The sequence below is a fragment of the Amphiprion ocellaris genome, chromosome 16 (assembly GCF_022539595.1).
Source record: "Amphiprion ocellaris isolate individual 3 ecotype Okinawa chromosome 16, ASM2253959v1, whole genome shotgun sequence".
In the NCBI taxonomy this organism is placed as follows: domain Eukaryota; kingdom Metazoa; phylum Chordata; class Actinopteri; family Pomacentridae; genus Amphiprion; species Amphiprion ocellaris.
In genome coordinates, this window is record NC_072781.1 from 4,653,688 (window position 1) to 4,664,902 (window position 11,215).

Here is an 11,215-nt window from a genome sequence, read left to right on the forward strand (position 1 = left end):
CAGTATCTTTTAAAAATGTGTGTTTTTTTTTTTTTTTTTAAATAATATTACTCTCTTTTTCTTCTATTTTCTTGTAATGCAATCTCTGACAACATTGCAGTTTAGCCCTACTTGAAGCATGTAAATTGCTGAACTCCATGACGGCGACACAACAAAGTCTTTCACCCCCACTTCTGATACCAACAGATTTTTATATTGATGCAGCTGTAGTTTTATTTCAAGCAAAGCTTTCTGTAGTCCTGGTGCTGTTTACTGAGGCTTGGTGGGTTTTTTTGCTCTCTTTTCAGACACTTACTTCATCCCTGTGTCATGTTTCCTTCTCTTCAACCTGATGGACTGGGCTGGCAGGAGTCTGACGGCTGTCTGCATGTGGGTCAGTAAAAACACCGAAGCATGTTACCAGAAACAATCAGTCTTCATCACATCTTGAGAATAAAAAGCCAAAGTTGACGCACCAAATCGCAACTCGAAATGCACCACAACCGGACCAGACAATGGGATGTGGGAAATTGCCGTATCTAGTGGACACGTACCTGAAGAGATGCATGTAGCTTTTTGGGTCTGAAAAGTGAAGCCAACAGAGAAACACTTTAAACCTGCATTCTTTCTAACAGCCAGCAGAGGGCGACTCCTCTGGTTGCAAAAACAACTTTTCACATGATTTGCCACCTCAGTAAACATTTTCCTAATGAGTTGATAATCTTCTACCTTAATGGGTGGTTTGAGGACTGTTTGGAGACAGAATGATGTTGTTTTTGTTAATTATTGTCCTGTTAAAAGTAAAATAGACGATAAAGCAGAGTGTGTCGCTAACTTTTCACCAGACATGTTGTCCTCAGGCTTTCCTTGTTTGTCACATGTCGTTTCAAAAGACCAACATGTTGACGTCCAAATGCCAAACTCCAGTCCACAAACCAGTGCTAACGTCATGGTTGCTATGTCCACCTTTTTATATGCAGTCTGTGGTTTAGAGGCCACATAAGTAGTTTATGGGTTTGATCCAAACAAACTATAAACTTCTTTGCACGATCGGTTGATGCACTTGACTGGAAGTTCATCATAAAGTTAACCTCCTGGTTGACTCACATTTGTACATAGTAGCATCGATATTTTGCTGCTTGAGCATATTTAAAATGTTCTAATTTGTCAAGTGACCAGTGATTGAACTTTCAGTTCTTTTTGTTCATGACGACATTCTCCATATTGCGTAAAAAGAGCACATTAAAATATCTAGTGGTGTCCTGTTGTCTGGTGCCGTCAACAGCAGACGCACTTCTTGCCAGTTTTAATGAAAGCTTTTGGTGACATCAAATGTTTACCCATGAATGAGTCACTGAGTCATGGGAGAAATGGTGGAAAAACAAAGGTTTGTCACAGTAAAGTTTTGTTGCTGAGATCAGAGGTTTGTTTTGGAGAGAAACGTGTGTGTTCTGTGTGAAGGAACGTGTCTAATTAGAGGTCTGAGAAAAGAGACAGTGGATTTTGAAGGTTTCCTGCTTCTTCCTGTGGCAGCTAGGAGGTTATTCAACAGCTAAGTAGCCCTCAGTGTCTGAAAATCATCATTTCTGCCTTTCTCCTGCTTCTGCTACAAGCTTTAGTAGTCATTTTAGGTTCATAGTGTTTTGGTCACCTATGAATCTGTTTGGCCCAGTCTTAGGATGTTGAGCATCTTTTCTGTCAGAGTGCAGAAGCACCCCAACTTTTGTCAGATTTAATTATCCACACATCCACCTACATGCAAAGAATTGAATGTGCGACAGTTTTCTTTATTCCAATGCATTAAACATCATGTTTTCTTCTCCTTTTGTCTGATTAAAGTTAACTTCTTTCCTGACACGACAAATATTCCGATCTTTTACAACTTCATGTAGAAAATAACAAATGACCAAAGGCTCTCCTGTAATTCAGTAATCCAACTTAATCAAGTCATTCTGCACAGACGGAGTACAGTTGGCTGACCTGCGCAGGAATGCAGCTTCTTAGTACAGATAACAGTAGTCAGCTGCTGCAGCACCATGTGAGTTTATTTATCATCATCAGACCAGGATCCCAACGGTTCCCAACTAAGGTGGTCTGTGACTCCAGGTCCTTTAGTCGGTCGTGTCTTTAACCCTGTAAAACCCACTGTTGCAAAAATACAACGTCAGCTTTATTTATTTTTTTTTAATTATTGTTTTTTTTTTTTTTTTAATCATTTATATCCAAATAAATATCTATTATTTTTGCTATTTTTTCTATATATTTTTATTATTTATATTTGAATATATATGTATATTATTTCCTCTTTTATATATATATATATATATATATATATATATATATATATATATTATTTTGCTCATTTTTTTCTATATTTGGATTTTACAAATATATATATATATATATATATATATAGAATATTTGTAATATTTTTAATTATAATTTTTTATTATTTATTTGTAAATAAATATATATTATTTTTGCTATTTTTTTCTATATTTGGGTTTTACAGGGTTAAGCGACTTTTTCCATGTTTCTGCCACTAAGTGCCATTTTCTACTGTTGACCCTAAAAGCTGAATCAAGAAATTTATCGTTAAATTAAACTTTGCCTCAAAACATTAAGAGTAAATACATTTTACAGCTCAAAAATCTCACAAGAGCAGCGTTAAAGCAAACAGTTTTAGTTTATTTTTTGTGATTATTCCTTTTTTTTTAGCATGGATGTATCCACATGGATAGGGTTACTGATATCCAAGATTAATATATAATGCAAGTTATTTTAAAAAAATTAAAATCTATATAGAATTTTTTTTTGATTAGCTGTCAAAACCTCCTCCATAAATACTCTCACCACAATAATTTATCATGAACCTTACCGTACATGCATTTTTTGTACTCTGTATATACAGTTTATGCATATAGATTATTAGTTTTTATATATAGTTTGTATATTATCTTCCATTCCTGTTTTTTAAGTGTATTTATTTCATGCTGATTGCATTACACTTCTGAGAGAGATGTTACTAAATTGCTTCTCATTGTCTCTGTAATAATGACAATAAAGCTGCTATTCTATTCTATTCTGTGCTAAAAAAGAAAAAAAAAACCTCGTTAAAATGCTCATTACAAGTTGCAAGAGACCAAAGTGATGCCTCAACTGATATCATATAAACGAGAGAAAAACAGCTGCCTCTAATCTGTGAGAAACTAATGCAGCCATTCTCCCCGGTTAAAACCTAAATAGCTGCAGTTTGTTCATCGTGCTACAACCACAGATTAGTCGTCTGTACATTCACACATGCTCAGTGAGTATTTATAGCGTCTGTGGGAAATAAAAGCACCCCAACGTGTCCTTCAGTGTTGTTGCTCTACTGTGTCCTTGTGTGTCCTCGTGGTTAACTGTGTGTTTCCGTCTCCAGCCGGGTAAAGACAGCATCTGGCTTCCTGTCCTGGTGGGTCTGCGGGTCGTCTTCATCCCCCTCTTCATGCTGTGCAACGTTCAGCCTCGCCACCTCCTCCCTGTGTGGTTTCATCACGACGCCTGGTACATCGTCTTCATGATCTTCTTCTCCTTCTCCAACGGATACCTGGCCAGTCTCTGCATGTGCTTCGGCCCCAAGTAAGGAAATACAGAATGCTGGAGGTTTAGATAACTCCCATGTCAGTGTGTTAAAGTGGAGCAACATTGAAGTTCTTTTAAAGAACAACATGTTTTGTGGCTGCAGAAGGAGCTGGAAGAAATCTGATGGAGAAATAGTGATTTCTGATACATATTTAGAACTGAAACTTACAAAGTCCCAGCTTTGCCTGGAGTTTAGTTTGCTATAAAAGACTGAAAGCAGGAGAAGAGTTAACCCTCCTGTTGTCTTCATTTATGGGCACCAAAAAAATATTGTTTCCTTGTCTGAAAAAAATCCAAAAATTCTGCAAAAAAATTCCCCAAATTTCTGAAAATTTGCAAAATCTTCAGGAAGAAAATTCCAATAATTCCTTAAAAGTTTTATTTTTTTTTAAAAATCCCCCAAATTTGGCAAGAAAATTCTTGTAAATATTTTCAAAAAATTAGTAAAAATCTTCCAAAAAAATCCTAAAAATATATCTAAAGTGATTCCATATGTATCAGTAAAACTTCTAATATTTTCTTTAAGAAGATTGACAAAAAAATCAACCGAAATTCGCTGGATTTTGGTTGATTTTTTTTGTGAATGTTCTTCAGAAACATTTTTAACATTTCTTTTTTCCCACCAAAAAATGTTCAAAAATTTCCCAAAAATGTTGAAAATGTGGACATCAGAAGTTTTACGGTAATATAAAATATATTTTTTTCTCCACATTTTCAAACTTTAAAACAGGTCAATTTTGACCTGCAGGACGACACGAGGGTTAAATCTGACTCTTAAAGCTTAAAATATTCCTGCCAGCGCCTTTAAAATTCTAAATGATGACGTGATATCTGTTAATTTGGAGCCAGCTTTGAGTAAACATTCAGTAAATGTTGAATAAGTTCAATCTAGCAGCCTACTGGTGAGATGCAATTAAAAACATTAATTAATTAGAGGCTTTGTAATCAATTAATCGCATTTTTGTCAAAGACCAATATTTGACACGGTAAGTAAAGTTTTTCAGTTCAAGAAAATTGTGGTTGACAGATGAATCGATGAATAGACATATACGTGTTCATAATTTAAAATTTATAAAAAGCAAAAGGTGATTTTGATGACTGAAAGTGGCTTTAGTTCGGTTTTCCCACTCTATTGCACATAACAAGAATAAGTAGTTTAAAAACCTTCAAAAAGGTGAAAATCCATAGATTCCTCCTGTTTTCAGAGTTTCTGGGTCTGATAAATGGTGTCATTTTGATGGTTCTTTTTTTAGGAATATACATTTTTATTTATAAAAATTAATAAACTAAAGGTTTGTAAAAAAACAGACAAACCAATGCCAATCGTCACATAACTCCGCCTCTTTTAATAACTTTATTATAAATGTTTTTGTAAATAAAAATGTCAGCGGTATATAAACTTTTTATAATTAAGTTATTAAAAGACGGGCAAACAAACCAACGCTGATCGTCCCATAATTCCATTGAGGGTCCACCTCCTAGGTAGAGTAAAAACTTCACAAAAATGTTTGTTTCATTTCTATTTATCTAAATTTTTCATCTGTCTACTACATTCACAGATTACTGCAAACTCAAACTGCAATTAGAGCGATTAGATTCAACATTTTAAGACTTTTTGTAAACTGAAGCACTTTCAATGTCTTCTAAAGTGGTCTATTAAGGGATGACTACACCATTAGCCATTAGCCCACAGCAGGACTGTCGTAGCTAATGTTAGCTCTAATGCTAACAGCAACATGTTTTACACTGAGGTGATCAGAAAACTCTTTGTTGCACAATTTCCACACAACCAGTCTTTTATCCGAGCGGCCCAACAAGCTCAATGCATCTCATCTTCCTTCTCTGATGTCACTCAGTGCATCCTGTTTATCTTCATCACAGCTATCAAACAGACTTTAGGGTCATTAGCGCCACCTACTGGGCTGGAATGTTCATCAGAGTTACCGGTGTGACAGAAATTAGGGAACTGATAAAGGTGTGATTACATGTGTTTTTTTCTGTAATCAATTAATCAAAATTAACACGTTAAAGCCCTGCTATAAACCTATTGTGTCCAGTGATGTGTTTTGCTGATGAACATCTCCTTCATTCCTCCCTAACGGCCTTCATCTTGTCGTCTCTACAGGAAGGTGGCTCAGCACGAGGCAGAGACGGCGGGCGCCATCATGGCCTTCTTCTTGTCCCTCGGCTTGGCGCTCGGAGCCGCCATCTCCTTCGCTTTCCGGGCCATGATCTAAAGTCTCCCGTAGAACCTTCAGTAGATGTAGATTCAACCTCCGACAACCTCCTCCGACATACCAGAGAGGAGCCAGAACAGCCGACGAGAAGAACGGAGAACCTCAGTCTTCCACAGCAGAGATTCAACCAGCCAGCAGAAGCTGAAATATGTTACTGAATATGTTATTTTCCTCCAAATTCAGCAGCACAAGGCGTAAACTTGTGCTTCTCCTCTTTGTCGGGGATGTTTTTAATCGATCAGACAGCTTGATTGAGTGCAGATCAAAACCAAAAGTGTTCAAAATCAGTTGTAGTGCGAGAGAGAGATAGAGAGCCCAGGAGTTATTCAAGGTGTGTTTAACAAAGACGACCAGAGTGTCACAGCCTCATTCATAAAATGTCTTCTTCATAAAATTCTACAAAATAATGACTTTAGATTGCAATAATGCTTTTATCACGAAATTGTTTACCTTTCTTTGGAGCAATCACATTCTTAGACTCCTATAAAACATTTTTGTAAATAGTCTTAAACACGTTTCTATAAATGAGGCTTTTAGATGCCGCTGTTTCGGTTTAATTTGAACGCTGTGATTGTTAAGTCTCTTTTTTTTGCACATCATTCATGAAACGTGAGTCGCTCTGGACTGCTGCAGCTTTTTCAATCTGATCGAGCCAAATACACAAAGACAACATGGGAAAATGATGAACTTTGAAGGGAAGTCATGACCCATCAGACGGCTAATGAAGCACTCCACCGCCCCTCTCTGCTTTCACTGTTGTCAGTTTTTTTTTTTTTAACCTTCTTTGTAACAAACAGAAGAATGTAAGGATGGACTGAATCCTAAAGATGAGGTTTTAATCTGTTAACTGTCTGGAAACCTTTCTGCTGAATCTTCATGGTCTTAGCAAGCATTTGTAGTTTTAGTTGAAGTTGGTTCTGTTTGTCTGAAAACTTCTTCTGCTTCAGTTTGACTCCAACATCAGGTCGTATTATCTGTGGAGGTTTTAGACCACATGTCAAGTGTTTTCTTTTACTGTTGCTGCGTCTTCCTGATAGAACACAACGGACTTTACCAGCATGTATTTTGAAGGCAACGTAAATATGCAAAAAATGTAAAAAGCAGCTGTCAGTGAAATGAAATGTGCCATTGTGAGAGTGAGTTTTTAAAACCTCATTCTTTGACTTCTGAAGAACCGTTTTCTCAAGTTTTATACCAGGAGTAGTTTTTAGGATGTCTTTGAACTCACTGTGGGATAAAAGGCCTGTCAGTGTTATGTTTTTGTTTATTTGCATTATTGTGGCCTTTTGATGCTTTTTATTTTATAAAGTCTGCTTTAAATGTACACATTTTTCCTACCAGCAGCTGTAAACATCCTAACAGCCTGCTGGTTTAAAAGCACAACATTAGTCTGTTCTTCTGTACTTTGTTTTGGTTCATATGGGACATCCACCATTAAAATGTTACTTCAGACTTAAACAGTTCTGATACAAATAAATGTGTATTTTTAAGACTCTGGCTCCTCCTGTTGGTCGTTCTTGGAAATGCAGTGATCATCATTCATCAGATGTTTTACTGAAGTACCTCACTGTGAACTTAATCCATTACAAAGTGAGAGTCCTGCATTGAAAATCCAACTGAAATCACAGCGTGCAAGTCAAGAAAATTTATTTAAAGTGTCAAAAGTAAAAGAAAAAAGCTCCTCTGTTACTGTTAGACTGTTCATCACTTAATTATCACTCATTGAAACAAGCTTTGCTGCAAGAGATTTAGAGAAAATACAATTTACAGCTCTAAAGCCTCACAAGAGCAAAGACAGTTTTAGTTTAGAGACATATTTGTTGTCATTATTCCTTTTACTTCGCCAAGGAACAGTGGAGTTATGTGAATCTGTCTGTGTGAAACATTACTCAAAAACGGATTTGGATGAAATTTTCAGGGAAGATCAGAAATGACGCAAAGACCAAATTTCCACAGTGATCTGGCTTATAGTCTGGACACTGTGCCAGTTACCTGCTGACGATCACATGATTGCGATCCTACTACAAATTGACTGTGATTTAGCCGTTGGAAATTATACAAGGAACAAATAATTAAACTGTGGGGTGTTTCTGAGTCCCATCAATTCCTGCCGCCTGCTACATATTTAGGTCACATGATGTAGCAAACCTCAGGGAGACAATGGTGAAGTTCCTGATGTTTCATAAAGCCTTTATTTGCGTTTAGCTGTCACCGTAAGCATCGTAAGAGCTTGTCCCCATTCCAGCTACTTGCTTCTAAGTTTAGACACATCCTTTGCTAGACAGTAACAGCTGGAACCGTTTTCTTTCATCTTTATGTGAATTTTCGGACTTATTGGCAGCGTCTTCGTCATGTCAAGAAACCTCTTCTTAGATAAACATTTCCTGTGTCACTGGAATGATGACAAAAACGCCAGTAACATTAAAACTATGCCTTCAAAATAAAAGCATGGAGGGAACGGTTATTTTAACACTAGTGAAACAAAGGCTTTCCAGAAGTGATGAACTGAGCAACAGACCTTTCTAAGAGTGATTTACACGCAATTCGGTATCCATACATAACATGCATAACACATGCTTGTGGTCAGCACAAGGTCATTCCATCCATCGGAAATGATACATCAACTGAGCAGCCTTGGCGGAGTACTGCACTCTCTGAGTGCTTTTCTAGTAGTTTAGTACGTCTTCCAAAATGTGAAAAAAACATCATATTTTGTCGTCAAAAATGTCATTAAAAACTCATAGTTTAGTATGTCGTCCAACAAATAGAAAAAAGGATCCCAAGTAGCTCAACTGGTTGAGAGGGCGAGTCAAACAAAACTGCGTCAGAGACGCACGTTCAATTCCAGCTCATGGCCCTTTACTTCAGGTGTTTCCTGTCTTCTTCTCTACTAAACTATTGAATAAAACCAACGAAAGGGCCCAAAAAACAATTGCGAAAAAAACGTCAAAGTTTAGTATGTTGTCCAAAATATGAAAAAACGTCATAGTTTAGTATGTCGTCCAAAATGGGGTAAAAACATCATAGTTTAATATGTCCTCCAAAATATCACAAAAATGTCATAGTTTAGTATGTTTAGTAACGTGCCATATGATGAAATAATATAAAGGAGGCCGTGAAAAACACTATGGTAAGGTTCTCTTTGAAAAAAAAAATTATCATGAATTTTGGCGCAAAAAAACGTCATAGTATACTATGTCGAAAAAAAATGCAATTTTTCAACATGTTATAAAAACGTGCCATATGATGAAATAATGTAACGTAGGCCATTAAAAACACTCCAGAAAGGTTTTCTTTGAAAAAAAATCATCATGAATTTTGGCACAAAAAAACGCCTTACTATACTATGTCGAAAAAAAATTGCAGTTTTTCAACATGTTGTGAAAACGTGCCATATGATGAAATAATGTAAAGGAGGCCGTGAAAAACACTCCAGAAAGGTTTTCTTTGAAAAAAAAATCATCATGAATTTTGGCGCAAAAAAACACCATAGTACACTATGTCGAAAAAAAATGGGATTTTTCAACATGTGGTAAAAACGTGCCATATGATGAAATAATATAAACGTCATAGTTTAGTATGTCGTCCAAAATGTGACAAAAACGTCATAGTTTAGTATGTCGTCCAAAATGTGGGAAAAAAAAGGTCATTGTTTAGTATGTAATCAGACAAGCCCAATGAAGGTGTAGCTCAACTGGATGAGCAGGTAACTCATAGACAGAACTGTGTCAGAGATGCAGGTTCAATTCCAGCTCATGGTCTTGGTTTTGTATGTCGTGGAAAACAACGTCATCATTTAGTATGTCGTCCAAAATGGGGTAAAAATGTCAGTTTAGTACGTCGTCCAAAATATGAAAAAACGTCATAGTTTAGTATGTCGTCCAAAATATCACAAAAATGTCATAGTTCAGTATGTCGTCTAAACCATCCTTTAGGTCTACAATTAAGGTGGAATACTCCTTTACACCAAGATTTTTTTGGTCTACATTGAAGGATTTTCGGTGGGATATTCCTTTGAACTAACTTTTTAAGTTTATGTTCAAGGACGTTGGGTGGAATATACCATCAGACCAACCTCCAAGGTCTACAGAAGTGAATTTTAGCTGGAATATACCATTAAACTCACCTTTTAAGTCTACATTGGAGGATTTTAGGCGGAATTGTCTTCCAAACCGTCTTTTAGTCTACATTTAAGGATGTTTAGGATGGTATATTCTTCCAAACCAACTTCTCAGGTCTACATTACAGGTGGAATATTCCTTCATACTAACTTTTTTGGTCTACATTGAAGGATTTTTTTCTAAACCACCCTTTCAGGTCTATATTTGAGGTTTTAGGTGGAATATTCCTTTTAACCAGCCCCTCAGGTCTCTTTGAGGATTTTGGATGGAATATTCGGTTAAACCAACATTTTAGGTGCATGTCGAAGGATTTTTGGTGGAATGTTCCTTTAAGGTGGATGTTTGAGGACTTTGTAGGTGGAATACTTCCTGAAACCAACCTTTTAGGTCAACATTCAAAGATTTAAGGTGGAATATTCCTTGAAACCAACCTAAATTTCATGTTTTGATCATTATCAAGTGAGAAACCTCAATCCAGACTCCTCATAATGACGTTTGTAATTTATGCTGCTGTTATTTGTTTAGTCCAGACTAAAGCCGCGATTCCACAAGCATCTACTTGGCGCGGTACGACTCGCCACTATTGTATTTGACTCGGCTCGTCTCGGTTTAGTTGCTTTTCCATATAGCCTCATCGTGGGTGGAGTCGTCATAGCGCAGCGAGGCGAAAGTCCCTTAACGTCATTTGTGTGCGACACAAACGCAACATAACGGAGACGATGGTTCACCTGCTGCTCGGTCTGTGGCTTTCTGTCAGATTCAGAGTAATAGAAGAGTCGGAGAAAGCTGAGAGCGGCGAGTCGAAACACTCTGGAGACACACAGGAGAGTTTGGGAGGCGATGCAGCAGCATCAAGCCGAAGACAAGAGGATACGAACTAGTCGACATATGAGGGTAAGCTAATGCTAGTTCGCTAGCTATCGTGTATCAATCCTGTGAACGACCCTGTAATGGCTGCAGTTTATCGCTATTAGGTATTAAAATATGTATGCTGTGTATGTGTTTCAGATGGCTCTTATGAGACTTCATGGGATTTACCTGAAGCAGCAGCACATGAGCCTGCAGTGGCACAAGGTGTAGAGGAGGAGGACAGAGATGTACAGGATGCACTGATGCACTACGTGTCATGCAAAAGTTAAGTTATTCTTCTCGTTATACTTCTGTTTTTCTGTCCCCGGACCGCTATTGTTTTCTTTAATGCAATTCTGAAAATAAACTTTTGTACCTTCTGCAGATGTGTCTATGCTATTGTTT

At 37.0% G+C, this 11,215-nt stretch overlaps 1 protein-coding gene across 3 annotated transcripts in view; it reads left to right on the forward strand.

Moving 5' to 3' along the window:
• The window catches only part of LOC111562720 (equilibrative nucleoside transporter 1-like), a 51,309-nt gene extending 43,977 nt beyond the window's left edge, over positions 1–7,332 (forward strand). For all 3 annotated transcript variants that reach the window (XM_023261409.3, XM_023261408.3, XM_023261406.3), the window contains exons 11-13: positions 288–373; positions 3,401–3,600; positions 5,729–7,332. In XM_023261409.3, coding sequence (XP_023117177.1) covers positions 288–373; positions 3,401–3,600; positions 5,729–5,840 — 398 coding nt within the window. In that variant the 3' untranslated portion in view covers positions 5,841–7,332. The remainder of the gene's footprint in view (positions 1–287; positions 374–3,400; positions 3,601–5,728) is intronic.
• Positions 7,333–11,215: the final 3,883 nt, after the last annotated feature.